General features: G+C 44.4%; 1 protein-coding gene across 1 annotated transcript; it reads right to left on the bottom strand.

Annotated features, from left to right (window-relative positions):
- Nucleotides 1–609: 609 nt before the first annotated feature.
- On the bottom strand, nt 610–3,417 carry LOC123166238 (ras-related protein RABA5c). Its single transcript, XM_044584011.1, has 2 exons — nt 2,806–3,417; nt 610–1,109 (listed from the first exon to the last, which is right to left on the bottom strand). The coding sequence occupies exons 1-2, from the start codon at nt 3,140–3,142 to the stop codon at nt 793–795; spliced, it is 654 nt and encodes a 217-aa protein (XP_044439946.1). The 5' UTR covers nt 3,143–3,417; the 3' UTR covers nt 610–792.
- Between the last annotated feature and the right edge of the window lie 19,782 nt (nt 3,418–23,199).

Genomic DNA, 23,199 nt, shown 5'->3' with positions numbered 1-23,199 from the left:
CCAATCCCGTTTTGCGGTTGTTCGAGGACGTACAAAACTATGGGATGCAAAGACATTGTGGGACGTGATGACAGCTTGTGTAATCATGAACGTGATTGTGTAGGACGAGGGTGACCGAGTTTGCCATGGCCTGGAATTTGAGGAGATGAATGACCCTATCAAAGGCAGAATCCAACGACATTTGAGGATTTTATCCAAATGCATCAACAAATTCGCCATTGAGAAACTCATGAGTAGCTTCAGAATGATCCGGTTGGACATTTGTGCCCGCTTCAATGGAAGACTAAAAAATGTGTCCAGATAAGCTAAATTCAAGTTTATACCATTTTATTGCAAAACTTCATGTTTGGATTGTAATATTTATATTTAAATTATTATTGCATTGAAATATTTGTACAACATGATCATGAAAGAATGGTGATATTTATCTTTAAATATTTTGAGTGCTCCGGATATAGGAAAAAGAAACAGGGGCAATCATTCGGTGGTGCATTGGGCTGGATAGCCAAAACAGAGGCAGACATTTGGCGCACCGGATGGGAGTCGCCCTGACCTCCCATAAAATTTGACAAAATGTGACAACTCTGAACCGCATGGCTTTTCGGTTAATAGCAAGAAACAGTTCGTCTCCACTCTTGCATTAACACAACTATCCTCCTCTGTAACTCAGATGTGTAACAGAACTAGTAGAATCCAATTTTGGGTTACATGTTTACAAACAATACCGATGACCAGAAAAAAAAATCATCACATCCCAGCAAAACCCAATAGTCGACAATGTACCAAGATTGGCTAGCAGCACCCAAACCGGCTAGTTTGCTTCTGGCTGTCTTTCGAGTCACCATCGTCAATGCTCACCCTGTTGAGGGATAGCTCGGCCTTGTAAGTGTCGGAGTTCAGGATCTTCCTGCTCACGCTGCTGTAGATCTCCTTGATGACGAGCTCGAATGCTGTGTTGACGTTCGTCGAGTCTAGAGCCGAGGTCTCCATGAAGAAGAGTCCCTCAGACTCGGCAAGTGCTTTGCCTTCCTCCACTGGCACTTCACGGATGTTTTCCAGATCGCATTTGTTGCCTACCAACATCTTGGCCACCGTAGTGTCAGAATGTGCTGCATTAGATTTGAGAATACGTTTCGGTTACTTCAGAGGAAATGCATGCGATATGTGAAAAGGAGAATTGTTCTAGCTAATATCAAGGAAAACGCAGCCGTACAAAACCAGACGTGCAAGAAATGACTTGTCATGACTGCACAAGGGACATGTAAGAAATCAAAAAGTGATAGCCATCAAGCAAGAGAACACAACCATGCAAAGTAGAAAATGCGTCTGGGGGACAAAAAGCGAAAGGAATAGGATTTGTTGCTTTTAAGTTAGCAAAATGAAACCAAATTATCACATATATCACTAGTAGTTGGATGGTGCAAGAAATTGGCACGAAGAAAATCATAACATCAACCATCATAAGCACAATGTTATCCATCCAACAGTGGATACCTTTCGATACATCCATTATCCATACCAATCCAATCTAATTATTTTGACCATCCAAAAGCCGCAAAAGCATTACACACTTCTAGGGATCAAGCATAAGCAAAGAATCCTTTTCAGTTCAGTCTGTAAAATGCACGCTGAGACGTACAGTACAAGCATTCTGAGAAATTGCTTCAAAACAAGAAGAAAATATGGTGCAACACAGACAGTGCAAGTGACAAAATGTAAAATTGTTGACCATCATGTTATGTTAGTGTGTTCCAATAACACAGTGGTGCTGATTTAGTCTGTTGCAAAACTTTGTCTGCTAAATAACAATATACTAGGTAGCTAGGATAATTAGGATGAATCATCCTCTCTCCTGAGTTTCATGGCATGCCAATTGACAGTAAAACACAATTGTGTTATGAGCATAGCTTTCTCTTACACCAAGCTTTGCCCTTCTGGTAGAGTGACGCATCCTAGATAAAGTCGCCATGTACATAAAAGAATGAACCAAGACAATGCATCTTTCTATGCCGGTTGACTGTTTCCAACAGCAACATGCAAGTAATTGCCTAAGAAGGAAAATGGAGAATAAATGGTGGCCAGCACCCATAAAAAAATTGTCCTCAAACATTAATAACAAACTTAAAGCGTGACTGGAATCATGCTCTCATATATCAGTTTTCTTGTAACAACAGAATGGCTGCTGTTGCAAACTTGCAACAACCATATCGATAAAGAGTAATAAGGTATTTAGAGGGTGTCGATCAGGAAAATTCTAGAGTTTCAACACACAACAACAAACAAGCAGACAACGGCATTGATGTTTCAAACATGTTTAAAACTGAAGAATTCAAACTAAGCAGCCCCCAATGTCAGAAATCAAAAAGAGGAGGGTTTGCCATCTACTTCAATGCCGAACCCAAAACAAGCAACTAGCACAACAACCCGACGTGGTCCTTACATCCACTCCTCAAACATTCCACAACAAGCCTTTACATGAGGAGTCAGATCCAGATTCAGGACAGGTCGCCCAATCCATCCGGTGTGACAATTCTACTGCTATGTAGTATCAGAGAACACTAAACCCAATCAATCACCATCTAGGCGTCAACAAGCTAGGCGCGAGCACTGGTGTCCCTTTCGACGCCGACCAGGACCAGCTCAGATCTACACGATCTTACCGAATCTACTTTTTTATGTGAGTTTTAATAAGGAATCAATTGATCCAAGCTCACAGACAGTACAAGCCGTAAGCAAGCATGGGAGCTACGTAATAATTGATTAAGCAAGGAAGGAAGCAGGCGGGCGGGCGGAGAGGGTGCGTACTGTTGAGCTCCTGGAGCCATCGTCCGACGTTGTCGAAGGTGCCCCGGCGGGAGATGTCGTAGACGAGGAGCGCGCCGAAGGCCCCGCGGTAGTAGGCGGAGGTGACGGCGCGGAAGCGCTCCTGGCCGGCGGTGTCCCAGATCTGGGCCTTGACCTCCTTGCCGTCGATGTCCATGCTCTGCGTCTGGAACTCGACCCCGATGGTGGCCTTAGAGTGGAGGTTGAACTCGTTGCGCGCGTAGCGGGAGAGCAGGTTGCTCTTGCCCACGGCGCTGTCCCCGATGATCACCACCTTGAACAGGTACTCCTCCGCCTCCCCGTCCGAGTCGTCCCCCATCCTTCGGTGCCTCTAGCTCGTAGTCCCTCGAGCTCGGAGGCGCCGCCTTTCCGCTTCCGTCGTCCCCGCGCTGGCGAGCGGCTGCTGGGAGTGGGAGGAATGTGCGAGATTTGTAGTGGCGTTTTGGGGGGAGGCGGGCAGCGGCGCGGTGGGTTTTGACCGAACGCGCACGCCGAGGCCGAGGTGAGGCTGCCTTGCTTTTGCTGGGGTGGGGTGGTGAGGGAAGCGCCGAAACCAGAGTTACGAGACGAGTGGGTGGCGAGTGGGACGCACGCACCGGCACGGCACGGCAAGCGCGGCCTCGGCGGTGGACCGGGGGCACGGGAGTGTTGGCGGCGGGTCCACGGTGTCGGTGGGACGGGTGGATGCGTCGTGCGGACTGCGGTGCGGGCACGCCTGACGTGAGTTGGCGCCCCGTTCTTCGCTGGGCGAGACAGCTTGGAGGCTGCTCCGATTCCAAGCCACAGCTATCGCAACAGGAGCAGTATGTGGTGTGGTGCGGACCATGTCCCATGTCACTCTTGTTTTTGGGGATGCAATTCAGGTGCACGATTCCATTCAACGATTGGTCTTGGTCATGCACGTCGGAAAGGGAAAGTGCCATTCTAGGGAACCCAAGGATTGTTAACGGGCGACCGCTCGTCATGGGGTCAATCCGGCGAACACGCCCTCTTCCTTCGGTTTCGTTGCACGAATCTTTCAACGTCCGGCCGCAGTGATACAAAACCCAATGTATGTTATTCTTTTCAAAACACAGCTGCCCACCGCACTAGCTAGTGACATCAACCTACACCTAGGAGACATAGGATTGAATCCCGTTCCTCCTTTTTTTACTAAGATGGCAAAAGATGTTTTTTTTCTTAGCTAGTACATGAGAATTTTTCTAAAAGAAAATAACATGGCAGCTTTTATAATTTTTTGAACTTTGTCACATGGCAAATTTAAATATTTTTTTAATGCTCACAACTCAAGTTTGTTTTTGTACATGCCATTTTTATTATTAAGAGGATGTCATTTTTATTATTAAGAGCATGACATTTTTATTTCCTAATGTTCACAAGCCAAGTCTGTTTTTGTACAAGGCATTTTTATTATTAACAAGATAACCAACTTTTAAATTCTTTTGTACTGTGACATGACATTTTGTATTGGTCCATGGCAAAAACAAAGAACAAATGTTCTCACTGTAAAAGTAGATGGAAGCGTTGAACCCTTTGCTCGGGCCGCGGTTGTATATATATCACATGTGCCGTGGCTTACAAGAGATTGATCGTGATCGTTACACGAGGTTGGAGAAGTTAGAACAGAAGAAGAGATAGAAAGATATACAGTTTAAACACCTCTTCTATCTCTACACAATATCATCTAACACTCCCCCTCAATCTAAACCTCAAGAAACTTTGGCAAGGTTAAGATTGTACTTGAACTCATCCAACCTTCTCATAGTGAGAGGTTTTGTGAAGCCATCAGCAAGTTGATCTCCAGTAGGTATAAACCGAATATCAAGTAGCTTTCGAGCTACCCTTTCTCTGACAAAGTGGAAATCAACCTCAATATGCTTGGTGCGTGCATGAAAAACAGGATTAGCTGAAAGATAGGTTGCGCCAATATTATCACACCATAATCTAGCAGCTTGTGGAGCTTTGATTCCAAGTTCATAGAGCAATGTCCGTATCCACATTACTTCTGCTGTAGCATTTGCCAAAGCTTTATATTCAGCCTCTGTACTTGACCTTGAGATAGTAGCCTATTTTCTTGCACTCCATGCTATAAGATTAGTTCCCAAAAACACAGCAAAACCACCTGTAGATCTTCTATCATCAGCACACCCTGCCCAGTCTCCATCAGAATAGGCAGTAACAAGTAGAGATGGAGACTTGGTAATCTGAAGTCCAAGTCCTTCAGAAAACTTAAGATACCTTAAAATCCTCTTAACTGCAGTCCAGTGAGTTGTTCTAGGCGCATGTAAATACTGACATACCTTATTCACAGAGTAAGAAATATCAGGACGTGTAAGAGTCAGATATTGTAAAGCACCCACAACACTTCTGTAATTAGTTGCATCATGTGGTCCAAGTGCTTCTCCACTCTCAATTGTAAGTTTTTCAGAAGTTGAAATTGGTGTACTCACAGGTTTGCAATTTTGCAGTCCTACTCTTCTAAGTATATCAGTAGTGTATTTTTCCTGCGTAAGAAGTATACCATCCTTGATCTGCTTGACCTCTATGCCAAGAAAATAGTGAAGATCTCCCAAATCTTTGAGAGCAAACTCCAACTTTAGATCTTTAAGCAAACAAGTGGTAGCATCTAAACTTGAACTTGCAACAATTATATCATCAACATAAATAAGCACAAATATAGTGATATTGTCTTTATGATAAAAGAACAATGAAGTATCTACTTTAGATGGTGTAAACCCAAGTTGTTTTAACTGCATGCTCAACCTTGAGTACCAAGATCTTGGGGCCTATTTCAAACCATACAAGGCTTTATCCAACTTACAAACATAATGTGGTGTGCTTTGATTTTTCATATCCAGGTGGCTGCCGCATGAACACTTCTTCCTCAAGAACACCATGAAGAAACGCGTTCTGAACATCTAGCTGCCGTAAACTCCAACCTCTGGAAATAGCAATAGACAATACAAGTCGAATGGTAGCTGCCTTAACAATAGGACTAAATGTATCTTCATAGTCAATACCAAATCTCTGCTTAAAACCTTTGGCAACTAGTCTAGCCTTGTATCTGTCTATGCTTCCATCAGGTTTTCTTTTTATCTTATATACCCATTTGCAGTCTATAACATTGCTACCTTTCCTTGATGGTACTAAATGCCAAGTTCTAATTTTCATGAGTGCATCATATTCGTTATCCATAGCCTCCTTCCATTCTTTATGAGCTAGAGCATCATGCAAATGATTTGGTTCTCCAACACTACTAAGAAAAGCACGTTTGACTCTGTCATATCGTATCGTACCATCAGTATACTCTTTGTCTTTGACAATACCTGACTATGACCTGGTGTGTCGACGACGAGGCTGAGGTAGCGCTGCTGATGTAGGCACAGAAGATCCAGAAGAAGTAGGTGCATCCACAGAAGATCCAGGCACCGGATCCAAGGCAGATTCTGCACCTGCTGCTGATCCTGACGCGTGGGACGCAGGTGTCCCCTTGTCGCCAGCCGCTCCAACCGTCGCGTCGTCCCGCGGACAAGCGTCACGCGGTGATACGTCCCCGCCCGCGCCTGGGCTGGCGGGCTCCACCCGATGAGGGCTGTCGGGCATGCGCACGCCTGCGCCCGTGCCTGGGCTGGCGGCCTCAGCCAACCTTGCGTCGGGACAGGCGGGGTCCACCTGGTCGGCCACCCGCGCGCTGGTGGATGCATGCAGGGGAGAGAAATCCTCCTGGGATCGCGCGCCACCAGGGGCAGGGGAGTTGACGCGGGAATCGACATGGGATCCAGCGCCGCTGCCAGCCGAATCAGTGTGGGATCTCGTGCCTATTTCGTCCAGATTTCACAAGAGAACCAAGCACATCAAGAGACGCTTCAATTCCATCCGCGATCAAGTCAATGAGGGAGACATAGAGATTTGCAAGATACATACGGATCTGAATGTTGCAGACCCGTTGACTAAGCCTCTCTCACGAGCAAAACATGATCAGCATCAAGACTCCATGGGTGATAGAATCATTACTGTGTAATCTAGATTATTGACTCTGGTGCAAGTGGGAGACCGAAGGAAATATGCCCTAGAGGCAATAATAAAGTTGTTATTTATATTCCTTATATCATGATAAATGTATGTTATTCATGCTAGAATTGTATTAACCGGAAACTTAGTACATGTGTGAATACATAGACAAACAGAGTGTCACTAGTATGCCTCTACTTGAGTAGCTCGTTGAACCAAAGATGGTTAAGTTTCCTAGCCATAGACATGAGTTTTCATTTGATTAACGGGATCACATCATTAGAGAATAATGTGATTGACTTGACCCATTCCGTTAGCTTAGCACTTGATTGTTTAGTTTGTTGCTATTGCTTTCTTCATGACTTATACATGTTCCTATGACTATGAGATTATGCAACTCCCGAATACCGGAAGAACACTTAGTGTGCTATCAAACGTCACAACGTAACTGGGTGATTACAAAGATGCTCTACAGGTGTCTCCGATGGTGTTTGTTGAGTTGGCATAGATCGAGATTAGGATTTGTCACTCTGATTGTCGGAGAGGTATCTCTGGGCCCTCTCGGTAATGCACATCACTATAAGCCTTGCAAGCAATGTGACTAATGAGTTAGTTACGAGATGATGCATTATGGAACGAGTAAAGAGACTTGCAGGTAACGAGATTGAACTAGGTATTGAGATACCGACGATCGAATCTTGGGCAAGTAACATACTGATGACAAAGGGAACAACGCATGTTGTTATGCGGTTTGACCGATAAAGATCTTCGTAGAATATGTAGGAACCAATATCAGCATCCAGGTTCCGCTGTTGGTTATTGACCGGAGATGAGTCTCGGTCATGTCTACATAGTTCTCGAACCCGTAGGGTCCGCACGCTTAACGTTCAATGACGATCAGTATTATGATTTTATGTGTTTTGATGTACCTAAGGTTGTTCGGAGTCCCGGATGTGATCACTGACATGACGAGGAGTCTCGAAATGGTCAAGACATGAAAATTGATATATTCGACGACTATATTCGGACACCGGAAGTGTTCTGGAGAAGTTTCGGATAAAATCGGAGTGCCGGAGAGTTATCGGAACCCCCGGGGGAACTAATGGGCCTCGATGGGCGTTAGTGGAGAGAGAGAGCGGAGGCCAGGGCAGGCCGCGTTCCCCCTCCCCCTTGAGTCCGAATTGGACTAGGAAGGGGGGCGGCGCCCTATTGGGGAACGTAGTAATTTCAAAAAAAAATCCTACGCACACGCAAGATCATGGTGATGCATAGCAACGAGATGGGAGAGTGTTGTCTATGTACCCTCGTAGACCGAAAGCGGAAGCGTTAGCACAACGCGGTTGATGTAGTCGTACGTCTTCACGATCCGACCGATCAAGTACCGAACGTACGGCACCTCCGAGTTCAGCACACGTTCAGCCCGATGACGTCCCTCGAACTCCGATCCAGCCGAGTGTTGAGGGAGAGTTTCGTCAGCACGACGGCGTGGTGACGATGATGATGTTCTACCGACGCAGGGCTTCGCCTAAGCATCGCTACAGTATTATCGAGGTGGACTATGGTGGAGGTGGGTACCGCACACGGCTAAAAGATCAAATCAATTGTTGTGTCTTTGGGGTGCCCCCTGCCCCCGTATATAAAGGAGCAAGGAGAGAGGTGCGGCCGGCCAGGGAGGAGGCGCGCCACGAGGAGTCCTACTCCCACTGGGAGTAGGACTCCCTCCCTTCCTTGTTGGATTAGGAGAAGGGGGGAAAGAGGAGGGAGAGAGGAAGGAAAGGGGGGGCGCCGCCCCCCAATCCTTGTCCTATTCGGACTAGGGGGGAGGGGCGCGCGACCCTGCCCTGGCCGCCTCTCCTCTTCTCCACAAAGGCCCACTATGGCCCATTAAGCCCCCGGGGGGTTCTGGTAACCCCTCGGTACTCCGGTAAAATCCCGATTTCACCCGGAACACTTCCGATATCCAAATATAGGCTTGCAATATATCAATCTTCATGCCTCGACCATTTCGAGACTCCTCGTCATGTCCGTGATCACATCCGGGACTCCGAACAACTACGGTACATCAAAACTCATAAACTCATAATATAACCGTCATCGAAACTTTAAGCGTGCGGACCCTACGGGTTCGAGAACTATGTAGACATGACCGAGACACGTCTCCGGTCAATAACCAATAGCGGAACCTGGATGCTCATATTGGCTCCCACATATTCTATGAAGATCTTTATCGGTCAGACCGCATAACAACATACGTTGTTCCCTTTGTCATCGGTATGTTACTTGCCCGAGATTCGATCGTCGGTATCTCAATACCTAGTTCAATCTCGTTACCGGCAAGTCTCTTTACTCGTTCTGTAATACATCATCCCGCAACTAACTCATTAGTTGCAATGCTTGCAAGGCTTAAGTGATGTGCATTACCGAGTGGGCCCAGAGATACCTCTCCGACGATCGGAGTGACAAATCCTAATCTCGAAATACGCCAACCCAACAAGTACCTTCGGAGACACCTGTAGAGCACCTTTATAATCACCCAGTTACGTTGTGACGTTTGGTAGCACACAAACTGTTCCTCCGGTAAACGGGAGTTGCATAATCTCATAGTCATAGGAACATGTATAAGTCATGAAGAAAGCAATAGCAACATACTTAACGATCGAGTGCTAAGCTAACGGAATGGGTCAAGTCAATCACATGATTCTCCTAATGATGTGATCCCATTAATCAAATGACAACTCATGTCAATGGCTAGGAAACATAACCATCTTTGATCAACGAGCTAGTCAAGTAGAGGCATACTAGTGACACTCTGTTTGTCTATGTATTCACACAAGTATTATGTTTCCGGTTAATACAATTCTAGCATGAATAATAAACATTTATCATGATATAAGGAAATAAATAGTAACTTTATTATTGCCTCTAGGGCATATTTCCTTCAGTCTCCTACTTGCACTAGAGTCAATAATCTAGATTACACAGTAATGATTCTAACACCCATGGAGCCTTGGTGCTGATCATGTTTTGCTCCTGGAAGAGGCTTAGTCAACGGGTCTGCAACATTCAGATCCGTATGTATCTTGCAAATTTCTATGTCTCCCACCTGGACTAAATCCCGGATGGAATTGAAGCGTCTCTTGATGTGCTTGGTTTTTCTTGTGAAATCTGGATTCCTTCGCCAAGGCAATTGCACCAGTATTGTCACAAAAGATTTTCATTGGACCCGATGCACTAGGTATGACACCTAGATCGGATATGAACTCCTTCATCCAGACTCCTTCATTTGCTGCTTCCGAAGCAGCTATGTACTCCGCTTCACACGTAGATCCCGCCATGACGCTTTGTTTAGAACTGCACCAACTGACAGCTCCACTGTTCAATGTAAACACGTATCCGGTTTGCGATTTAGAATCATCCGGATCAGTGTCAAAGCTTGCATCAACGTAACCATTTACAATGAGCTCTTTGTCACCTCCATAAACAAGAAACATATCCTTAGTCCTTTTCAGGTATTTCAGGATGTTCTTGACCGCTGTCCAGTGATCCTCTCCTGGATTACTTTGGTACCTCGCTGCTAGACTTATAGCAAGGCACACATCAGGTTTGGTACACAGCATTGCATACATGATAGATCCTATGGCTGAAGCATAGGGAACATCTTTCATCTTCTCTCTATCTTCTGCAGTGGTCGGGCATTGAGTCTTACTCAACTTCATACCTTGTAACACAGGCAAGAACCCTTTCTTTGCTTGATCCATTTTGAACTTCTTCAAAACTTTGACAAAGTATGTGCTTTGTGAAAGTCCAATTAAGTGTCTTGATCTATCTCTATAGATCTTGATGCCCAATATATAAGCAGCTTCACCGAGGTCCTTCATTGAAAAACTCTTATTCAAGTATCCCTTTATGCTATCCAAAAATTCTATATCATTTCCAATCAACAATATGTCATCCACATATAATATCAGAAATGCTACAGAGCTCCCACTCACTTTCTTGTAAATACAGGCTTCTCCAAAAGTCTGTATAAAACCAAATGCTTTGATCACACTATCAAAGCGTTTATTCCAACTCCGAGAGGCTTGCACCAGTCCATAAATGGATCGCTGGAGCTTGAACACTTTGTTAGCTCCCTTTGGATTGACAAAACCTTCCGGTTGCATCATATACAACCGTTCTTCCCGAAATCCATTCAGGAACGCAGTTTTTACATCCATTTGCCAAATTTCATAATCATAAAATGCGGCAATTGCTAACATGATCCGGACAGACTTAAGCATCGCTACGGGTGAGAAAGTCTCATCGTAGTCAATCCCTTGAACTTGTCGAAAACCTATTGCAACAAGTCGAGCTTTATAGACACTAACATTATCGTCAGCGTCAATCTTCTTCTTGAAGACCCATTTATTCTCAATGGCTTGCCGATCATCGGGCAAGTCAACCAAAGTCCACACTTTGTTCTCATACATGGATCCCATCTCAGATTTCATGGCCTCAAGCCATTTTGCGGAAGCTGGGCTCACCATCGCTTCTTCATAGTTCGTAGGTTCGTCATGGTCAAGTAACATAACCTCCAGAACTGGATTACCGTACCACTCTGGTGCGGATCTTACTCTGGTTGACCTACGAGGTTCAGTAACAACTTGATCTGAAGTTTCATGATCACCATCATTAACTTCCTCACTAATTGGTATAGACATCACAGGAACCGGTTTCTGTGATGAACTACTTTCCAATAAGGGAGCAGGTACGGTTACCTCATCAAGTTCTACTTTCCTCCCACTCACTTCTTTCGAGAGAAACTCCTTCTCTAGAAAGGATCCATTCTTAGCAACGAATGTCTTGCCTTCGGATCTGTGATAGAAGGTGTACCCAACAGTCTCCTTTGGGTATCCTATGAAGACATATTTCTCCGATTTGGGTGCGAGCTTATCAGGTTGAAGCTTTTTCACATATGCATCGCAGCCCCAAACTTTAAGAAACGACAACTTTGGTTTCTTGCCAAACCACAGTTCATAAGGCGTCGTCTCAACGGACTTTGACGGTGTCCTATTTAACGTGAATGCGGCCGTCTCTAAAGCATAACCCCAAAATGATAGCGGTAAATCAGTAAGAGACATCATAGATCGCACCATATCTAGTAAAGTACGATTACGACGTTCGGACACACCATTACGCTGTGGTGTTCCGGGTGGCGTGAGTTGCGAAACTATTCCGCATTGTTTTAAATGTAGACCAAACTCGTAACTCAAATATTCTCCTCCACGATCAGATCGTAGAAACTTTATTTTCTTGTTACGATGATTTTCAACTTCACTCTGAAATTCTTTGAACTTTTCAAATGTTTCAGACTTATGTTTCATTAAGTAGATATACCCATATCTGCTCAAATCATCTGTGAAGGTGAGAAAATAACGATACCCGCCGCGAGCCTCAATATTCATCGGACCACATACATTAGTATGTATGATTTCCAACAAATCTGTTGATTGCTCCATTGTTCCGGAGAACGGCGTTTTAGTCATCTTGCCCATGAGGCATGGTTCGCAAGTACCAAGTGATTCATAATCAAGTGATTCCAAAAGTCCATCGGTATGGAGTTTCTTCATGTGCTTTAGACCAATATGACCCAAACGGCAGTGCCACAAATAAGTTGCACTATCATTATCAACTCTGCATATTTTGGCTTCAACATTATGAATATGTGTATCACTACTATCGAGATTCAACACAAATAGACCACTCTTCAAGGGTGCATGACAATAAAAGATATTACTCATATAAATAGAACAACCATTATTCTCTGATTTAAATGAATAACCGTCTCGCATCAAACAAGATCCAGATATAATGTTCATGCTTAACGCTGGCACCAAATAACAATTATTCAGGTCTAAAACTAATCCCGAAGGTAGATGTAGAGGTAGCATGCCGACGGCGATCACATCGACTTTGGAACCATTTCCCACGCGCATCTTCACCTCGTCCTTAGACAGTCTTCGCTTAATCCGTAGTCCCTGTTTGGAGTTGCAAATATTAGCAACAGAACCAGTATCAAATACCCAGGTGCTACTGCGAGCTCTGGTAAGGTACACATCAATAACATGTATATCACATATACCTTTGTTCACCTTGCCATCCTTCTTACCGCCAAATACTTGGGGCAGTTCCGCTTCCAGTGACCAGTCTGCTTGCAGTAGAAGCACTCAGTCTCAAGCTTAGGTCCAGACTTGGGTTTCTTCTCTTGAGCAGCAACTTGCTTGCTGCTCTTCTTGAAGTTCCCCTTCTTCTTCCCTTTGCCCTTTTTCTTGAAACTGCTGGTCTTATTGACCATCAACACTTGATGCTCCTTCTTGATTTCTACCTCCGCAGCCTTTAGCATTGCGAAGAGCTCAGGAATTGTCTTATCCATCCCTTGCATATTATAGTTCATCACAAAGCTCTTGTAGCTTGGTGGCAGTGATTGAAGAATTCTGTCAATGACGCTATCATCCGGAAGATTAACTCCCAGTTGAATCAAGTGATTGTTATACCTAGACATTTTGAGTATATGCTCACTGACAGAACTATTCTCCTCCATCTTACAGCTGTAGAACTTATTGGAGACTTCATATCTCTCAATCCGGGCATTTGCTTGAAATATTAACTTCAACTCCTGGAACATCTCATATGCTCCATGACGTTCAAAACATCGTTGAAGTCCCGGTTCTAAGCCGTAAAGCATGGCACACTGAACTATCGAGTAGTAATCAGCTTTGCTCTGCCAGACGTTCATGACATCTGGTGTTGCTCCTGCAGCAGGTTTGGCACCTAGCGGTGCTTCCAGGACGTAATTCTTCTGTGTAGCAATGAGGATAATCCTCAAGTTACGGACCCAGTCCGTGTAATTGCTACCATCATCTTTCAACTTTGCTTTCTCAAGGAACGCATTAAAATTCAACGGAACAACAACACTGGCCATCTATCTACAATCAACATAGACAAGCAAGATACTATCAGGTACTAAGTTCATGATAAATTTAAGTTCAATTAATCATATTACTTAAGAACTCCCACTTAGATAGACATCCCTCTAATCCTCTAAGTGATCACGTGATCCAAATCAACTAAACCATAACCGATCATCACGTGAAATGGAGTAGCTTTCAATGGTGAACATCACTATGTTGATCATATCTACTATATGATTCACGCTCGACCTTTCGGTCTCAGTGTTCCGAGGCCATATCTGCATATGCTAGGCTCGTCAAGTTTAACCTGAGTATTCTGCGTGTGCAAAACTGGCTTGCACCCGTTGTAGATGGACGTAGAGCTTATCACACCCGATCATCACGTGGTGTCTGGGCACGACGAACTTTGGCAACGGTGCATACTCAGGGAGAACACTTTTATTTTGAAATTTAGTGAGAGATCATCTTATAATGCTACCGTCAATCAAAGCAAAATAAGATGCATAAAAGATAAACATCACATGCAATCAATATAAGTGATATGATATGGCCATCATCATCTTGTTCTTGTGATCTCCATCTCCGAAGCACCGTCATGATCACCATCGTCACCGGCGCGACACCTTGTTCTCCATCGTAGCATCATTGTCGTCTCGCCAATCTTATGCTTCTACGACTATCGCCACCGCTTAGTGATAAAGTAAAGCATTACAGGGCGATTGCATTGCATACAATAAAGCGACAACCATATGGCTCCTGCCAGTTGCCGATAACTCGGTTACAAAACATGATCATCCCATACAATAAAATTTAGCATCATGCTTTGACCATATCACATCACAACATGCCCTGCAAAAACAAGTTAGACGTCCTCTACTTTGTTGTTGCAAATTTTACGTGGCTGCTATGGGTTGAGCAAGAACCGTTCTTACCTACGCATCAAAACCACAACGATAGTTTGTCAAGTTGGTGCTGTTTTAACCTTCGCAAGGACCGGGCATAGCCACACTCGGTTCAACTAAAGTTGGAGAAACTGACACCCGCCAGCCACCTGTGTGCAAAGCACGTCAGTAGAACAAGTCTCGCGTAAGCGTACGCGTAATGTCGGTCCGGGCCGCTTCGTCCAACAATACCGCCGAACCAAAGTATGACATGCTGGTAAGCAGTATGACTTATATCGCCCACAACTCACTTGTGTTCTACTCGTGCATATAACATCAACGCATAAAACCAGGCTCGGATGCCACTGTTGGGGAACGTAGTAATTTCAAAAAAATTCCTACGCACACGCAAGATCATGGTGATGCATAGCAACGAGATGTGAGAGTGTTGTCTACGTACCCTCGTAGACCGAAAGCGGAAGCGTTAGCACAACGCGGTTGATGTAGTCGTACGTCTTCACGATCCGACCGATCAAGTACCGAACGTACGGCACCTCCGAGTTCAGCACACGTTCAGCCCGATGACGTCCCTCGAACTCCGATCCAGCCGAGTGTTGAGGGAGAGTTTCGTCAGGACGACGGCGTGGTGACGATGATGATGTTCTACCGACGCAGGGCTTCGCCTAAGCACCGCTACAGTGTTATCGAGGTGGACTATGGTGGAGGGGGCACTGCACACGGCTAAAAGATCAAATCAATTGTTGTGTCTTTGGGGTGCCCCCTGCCCCGTATATAAAGGAGCAAGGGGGGAGGTGCGGCCGGCCAGGGAGGAGGCGCGCCAGGAGGAGTCCTACTCCCACCGGGAGTAGGACTCCATCCCTTCCTTGTTGGATTTGGAGAAGGGGGGAAGAGGAGGTAGAGAGGAAGGAAAAGGGGGGGGGGCCCTCTCCTTGTCCTATTCGGACTAGGGGGAGGGGCGCGTGGCCCTGCCCTGTCCGCCTCTCCTCTTCTCCACAAAGGCCCACTATGGCCCATTAAGCCCCCCGGGGGTTCCGGTAACCCCTCGGTACTCCGGTAAAATCCCGATTTCACCCGGAACACTTCTGATATCCAAATACAGGCTTCCAATATATCAATCTTCATGTATCGACCATTTCGAGACTCCTCGTCATGTCCGCCATCACATCCGGGACTCCGAACAACCTTCGGTACATCAAAACTCATAAACTCATAATATAACCGTCATCGAAAATTTAAGCGTGCGGACCCTACGGGTTCGAGAACTATGTAGACATGACCGAGACACGTCTCCGGTCAATAACCAATAGCGGAACCTGGATGCTCCTATTGGCTCCCACATATTCTATGAAGATCTTTATCGGTCAGACCGCATAACAACATATGTTGTTCCCTTTGTCATCGGTATGTTACTTGCCCGAGATTCGATCGTCGGTATCTCAATACCTAGTTCAATCTCGTTACCGGCAAGTCTCTTTACTCGTTCCATAATACATCATCCCGCAACTAACTCATTAGTTGCAATGCTTGCAAGGCTCAAGTGATGTGCATTATCGAGTGGGCCCAGAGATACCTCTTCGACGATCGGAGTGACAAATCCTAATCTCGAAATACACCAACCCAACAAGTACCTTCGGAGACACCTGTAGAGCACCTTTATAATCACCCAGTTACGTTGTGACGTTTGGTAGCACACAAACTGTTCCTCCGGTAAACGGGAGTTGCATAATCTCATAGTCATAGGAACATGTATAAGTCATGAAGAAAGCAATAGCAACATACTAAACGATCGAGTGCTAAGCTAACGGAATGGGTCAAGTCAATCACATCATTCTCCTAATGATGTGATCCCGTTAATCAAATGACAACTCATGTCAATGGCTAGGAAACATAACCATCTTTGATCAACGAGCTAGTCAAGTAGAGGCATACTAGTGACACTCTGTTTGTCCATGTATTCACACAAGTATTATGTTTCCGGTTAATACAATTCTAGCATGAATAATAAACATTTATCATGATATAAGGAAATAAATAATAACTTTATTATTGCCTCTAGGGCATATTTCCTTCACGCCCCCTTTCCTTCTCCCTCTCCCTCTCCTTCCTTCCCCCTCTCTCCCTTTTGGTGGAAACCTACTAGGACTTGGAGTCCTAGTAGGATTCCCCTCTTGGGGGCGCGCCAAGGAGGGCCGGCCGGCCTCCCCCTTGATCCTTTATATAAGGGGGCAGGGAGGCACCCCAAGACACACAAGTTGATTGTTTAGCCGTGTTCGGTGCCCCCCTCCACAGATTTCCACCTCGGTCATATCGTTGCAGTGCTTAGGCAAAGCCCTGCGTCGGTAACTTCATCATCACCGTCATCACGCCGTCGTGCTGACGAAACTCTCCCTCGACCTCAGCTGGATCTAGAGTTCGTGGGACGTCACCGAGCTGTACGTGTGCAGATCGCGGAGGTGCCGTACTTTCGGTGCTAGGATCGGCCAGATCGTGAAGACGTATGACTACATCAACCGCGTTGTCATAATGCTTCCACTTTCGGTCTACGAGGGTAAGTGGACAACACTCTCCCCTCTCGTTGCTATGCATCACCTAGATGGATCTTGCGTGTGCGTAGGATTTTTTTTGAAATTACTGCGTTCCCCAACAGTGGCATCCGAGCCAGGTCTATGCGTAGATGTTATATGCACGAGTAGAACACAAAGAGTTGTGGGCGATAATAGTCATACCGCTTACCAGCATGTCATACTTTGATTCGGCGGTATTGTTGGATGAAGCGGCCCGGACCGACATTACGTGTACGCTTACGCGAGACTGGTTCTACAGACGTGCTTTGCACACAGGTGGCTGGCGGGTGTCAGTTTATCCAACTTTAGTTCAATCGAGTGTGGCTACGCCCGGTCCTTGTTGAAGGTTAAAACAACACACTTGACGAAAAATCGTTGTGGTTCTGATGCGTAGGTATGAACGGTTCTTGCTCAGCCCATAGCAGCCACGTAAAACTTGCAACAACAAAGTAGAGGACGTCTAACTTGTTTTTGAAGGGCATGTTGTGATGTGATATGGTCAAGACATGATGCTAAATTTTATTGTATGAGATGACCATGTTTTGTAACAGAGTTATCGGCAACTGGCAGGAGCCATATGGTTGTCTCTTTATTGTATGCAATGCAATCGCCCTGTAATTGTTTTTACTTTATCACTAAGCGGTAGCAATAGTCGTAGAAGCAATAGTTGGCGAGACGACAACGATGCTACGATGGAGATCAAGGTGTCGCGCCGGTGACGATGGTGATCATGACGGTGCTTTGGAGATGGAGATCAAAGGCACAAGATGATGATGGCCATATCATATCACTTATATTGATTGCATGTGATGTTTATCCTTTATGCATCTTATTTTGCTTAGTTCGGCTGTAGCATTATAAGATGATCTCTCACTAAATTTCAAGGTACAAGTGTTCTCCCTGAGTATGCACCGTTGCGAAAGTTTGTCTTGCCGAGACACCACGTGATGATCGGGTGTGATAAGCTCTACGTTCACATACAACGGGTGCAAGCCAGTTTTGCACATGCAGAATACTCGTGTTAAACTTGACGAGCCTAGCATATGCAGACATGGCCTCGGAACACTGAGACCGAAAGGTCGAGCGTGAATCATATAGTAGATATCATCAACATAGTGATGTTCACCATTGAAAACTACTCCATCTCACGTGATGATCGGACATGGTTTAGTTGATCTGGATCATGTGACCACTTAGATGATTAGAGGGATGTCTATCTAAGTGGGAATTCTTAAGTAATATGATTAATTGAACTTTAATTTATCATGAACTTAGTACCTGATAGTATTTTGCATGTCTATGTTGTTGTAGATCAATGGCCCGTGCTACTGTTCCTTTGAATTTTAATGCGTTCCTAGAGAAAGCTAAGTTGAAATATGATGGTAGCAACTACACGGACTGGGTCCGTAACTTGAGGATTATCCTCATTGCTGCACAGAAGAATTACGTCCTGGAAGCACCGCTAGGTGCAAGACCCGCTGCAGGAGCAACGCCAGACGTTGTGAACGCCTGGCAGAGCAAATCTGATGACTACTCGATAGTTCAGTGTGCCATGCTTTATGGCTTAGAACCGGGACTTCAACGATGTTTTGAATGTCATGGAGCATATGAGATGTTCCAGGAGTTGAAGTTAATATTTCAAGCAAATGCCCGGATTGAGAGATATGAAGTCTCCAATAAGTTCTATAGCTGGAAAATGGAGGAGAATAGTTCTGTTAGTGAGCATATACTCAAAATGTCTGGGTATCATAATCACTTGACTCAGTTGGGAGTTAATCTTCCGGTTGATAGTGTCATTGACAGAGTTCTTCAATCACTGCCACCAAGCTACAAAAGCTTCGTGATGAACTATAACATGCAACGGATGGATAATACGATTCCCGAGCTCTTCGCAATGCTAAAGGCTGCGGAGGTAGAAATCAAGAAGGAGCATCAAGTGTTGATGGTCAACAAGACCACCAGTTTCAAGAAAAAGGGTAAAGGGAAGAAGGGAAACTTCAAGAAGAATGGCAAGCAAGTTGTTGCTCAAGTGAAGAAGCCCAAGTCTGGACCTAAGCCTGAGACTGAGTGCTTCTACTTCAAAGGGACTGGTCACTGGAAGCGGAACTGCCCCAAGTATTTGGCGGATAAGAAGAATGGCAAGGTGAACAAAGGTATATGTGATATACATGTTATTGATGTGTACCTTACTAATGCTCGCAGTAGTGTCTGGGTATTTGATACTGGTTCTGTTGCTAATATTTGCAACTCGAAACAGGGACTATGGATTAAGCGAAGATTGGCTAAGGACGAGGAGACGATGTGCGTGGGAAATGGTTCCAAAGTCGATGTGATCGCCGTCGGCACGCTACCTCTACATCTACCTTCGGGATTAGTTTTAGACCTGAATAATTTTTATTTGGTGCCAACGTTAAGCATAAAAATTATATCTGGATCTTGTTTGATGCGAGACGGTTATTCATTTAAATCTGAGAATAATGGTTGTTCTATTTATATGAGTAATATCTTTTATGGTCATGCACCCTTGAAGAGTGGTCTATTTTTGTTGAATCTCGATAGTAGTGACACACATATTCATAATATTGAAGCCAAATGATGTAGAGTTGATAATGATAGTGCAACTTATTTGTGGCACTGCCGTTTGGGTCATATTGGTGTAAAGAGCATGAAGAAACTCCATTCTGATGGACTTTTGGAATCACTTGATTATGAATCACTTGGTACTTGCGAACCATGCCTCATGGGCAAGATGACTAAAACTCCGTTCTCCGGAACAATGGAGCGAGCAACAGATTTATTGGAAATCATATGTACTGATGTATGTGGTCCGATGAATATTGAGGCTCACGGTGGGTATCATTATTTTCTGACCTTCACACATGATTTGAGCAGATATGGGTATATCTACTTGATGAAACATAAGTCTAAAACATTTGAAAAGTTCAAAGAATTTCAGAGTGAAATGGAAAATCATCGTAACAAGAAAATAAAGTTTCTACGATCTGATCGTGGAGGAGAATATTTGAGTTACGAGTTTGGTCTTCATTTGAAACAATGCGGAACAGTTTCGCAACTCACGCCACCCGGAACACCACAGCGTAATGGTGTGTCCGAACGTCGTAACCGCACTTTATTAGATATGGTGCGATCTATGATGTCTCTTACTGATTTACCGCTATCGTTTTGGGGTTATGCTTTAGAGACGGTTGCATTCACGTTAAATAGGGCACCATCTAAATCCATTGAGACGACACCTTATGAACTGTGGTTTGGCAAGAAACCCAAATTGTCGGTTCTTAAATTTTGGGGCTGCGATGCTTATGTGAAAAAGCTTCAACCTGATAAGCTCGAACCCAAATCGGAGAAATATGTCTTCATATGATACCCAAAGGAGACTATTGGGTACACCTTCTATCACAGATCCGAAGGGAAGACATTCGTTGCTAAGAATGGATCCTTTCTAGAGAAGGAGTTTCTCTCGAAAGAAGTGAGTGGGAGGAAAGTAGAACTTGATGAGGTAACTGTACCTGCTCTCTTATTGGAAAGTAGTTCATCACAGAAATCAGTTCCTGTGACTACTACACCAATCAGTGAGGAAGCTAATGATGATGATCATGTAACTTCAGATCAAGTTACTACGGAACCTCGTAGGTCAACCCGAGTAAGATCCGCACCAGAGTGGTACGGTAATCCGGTTCTGGAGGTCATGTTACTTGACCATGACGAACCTATGAACTATGAGGAAGCGATGATGAGCCCAGATTCCGCGAAATGGCTTGAGGCCATGAAATCTGAGATGGGATCCATGTATGAGAACAAAGTGTGGACTTTGGTTGACTTGCCCGATGATCAGCAAGCCATAGAGAATAAATGGATCTTCAAGAAGAAGACTGACACTGACGATAATGTTGCTGTCTACAAAGCTCGACTTGTTGCAAAAGGTTTTCGACAAGTTCAAGGAGTTGACTACGATGAGACCTTCTCACCCGTAGCGATGCTTAAGTCCGTCCGAATCATGTTAGCAATTGCTGCATTTTATGATTATGAAATTTGGCAAATGGATGTAAAGACTGCATCCCTGAATGGATTTCTAGAAGAAGAGTTGTATATGATGCAACCCGAAGGTTTTATCAATCCAAAGGATGCTAACAAAGTGTGCAAGCTCCAGCGATCCATTTATGGACTGGTGCAAGCATCTCGGAGTTGGAATAAATGTTTTGATAGTGTGATCAAAGCATACGGTTTTATACAGACTTTTGGAGAAGCCTGTATTTACAAGAAAGTGAGTGGGAGCTCTATAGCATTTCTAATATTATATGTGGATGACATATTGTTGATTGGAAATGATATAGAATTTTTGGATAGCATAAAAGGATACTTGAATAAGAGTTTTTCAATGAAAGACCTCAGTGAAGCTGCTTATATATTGGGCATCAAGATCTATAGAGATAGATCAAGACGCTTAATTGAACTTTCACAAAGCACATACCTTGACAAAGTTTTGAAGAAGTTCAAAATGGATCAAGCAAAGAAAGGGTTCTTGCCTGTGTTACAAGGTGTGAAGTTGAGTCAGACTCAATGCCCGACCACTGCAGAAGATAGAGAGAAAATGAAAGTCATTCCCTATGCTTCAGCCATAGGTTCTATCATGTATGCAATGCTGTGTACCAGACCTGATGTGTGCCTTGCTATTAGTTTAGCAAGGAGGTACCAAAGTAATCCAGGAATGGATCGCCGGACAGCGGTCAAGAACATCCTGAAATACCTGAAAAGGACTAAGGATATGTTTCTTGTTTATGGAGGTGACAAAGAGCTCATCGTAAATGGTTACGTCGATGCAAGCTCTGACATTGATCCGGATGACTCTAAGTCACAAACCGGATATGTATTTATATTGAACGGTGGAGCTGTAAGTTGGTGCAGTTCTAAGCAAAGCGTCGTGGCGGGATCTACGTGTGAAGCGGAGTACATAGCTGCTTCGGAAGCAGCAAATGAAGGAGTCTGGATGAAGAAGTTCATATCCGATCTAGGTGTCATACCTAGTGCATCGGGTCCAATGAAAATCTTTTGTGGCAATACTGGTGCAATTGCCTTGGCAAAGGAATCCAGATTTCACAAGAGAAGCAAGCACATCAAGAGACGCTTCAATTCCATCCACGATCAAGTCAAGGAGGGAGACATAGAGATTTGCAAGATACATACGGATCTGAATGTTGCAGACCCTTGACTAAGCCTCTCTCAGGACCAAAACATGGTCAACACCAAGACTCCATGGATGTTATAATCATTACTGTGTAATCTAGATTATTGACTCTAGTGCAAGTGGGAGACTGAAGGAAATATGCCCTAGAGGCAATAATAAAGTTGTTATTTATATTTCCTTATATCATGATAAATGTTTATTATTCATGCTAGAATTGTATTAGCCGGAAACTTAGTACATGTGTGAATACATAGACAAACAGAGTGTCACTAGTATGCCTCTACTTGACTAGCTCGTTGAATCAAAGATGGTTAAGTTTCCTAGCCATAGACATGAGTTGTCCTTTGATTGACGGGATCACATCATTAGAGAATGATGTGATTGACTTGACCCATTTTGTTAGCTTAGCACTTGATCGTTTAGTTTGTTGCTATTGCTTTCTTCACGACTTATACATGTTCCTATGACTATGAGATTATGCAACTCCCGAATACCGAAAGAACAGTTAGTGTGCTATCAAACGTCACAACATAACTGGGTGATTATAAAGTTGCTCTACAGGTGTCTCCGATGGTGTTTGTTGAGTTGGCATAGATCAAGATTAGGATTTGTCACTCCGATTGTCGGAGAGGTATCTCTGGGCCCTCTCGGTAATGCACATCACTATAAGCCTTGCAAGCAATGTGACTAATGAGTTAGTTACGAGATGATGCATTACGGAACGAGTAAAGAGACTTGCCGGTAAC

The sequence above is a fragment of the Triticum aestivum genome, chromosome 7D (genome assembly GCF_018294505.1).
Source record: "Triticum aestivum cultivar Chinese Spring chromosome 7D, IWGSC CS RefSeq v2.1, whole genome shotgun sequence".
NCBI lineage: Eukaryota > Viridiplantae > Streptophyta > Magnoliopsida > Poales > Poaceae > Triticum > Triticum aestivum.
Note: the sequence above shows the minus strand (reverse complement) of the source record. Positions and strands in the feature narration are given on the sequence as shown.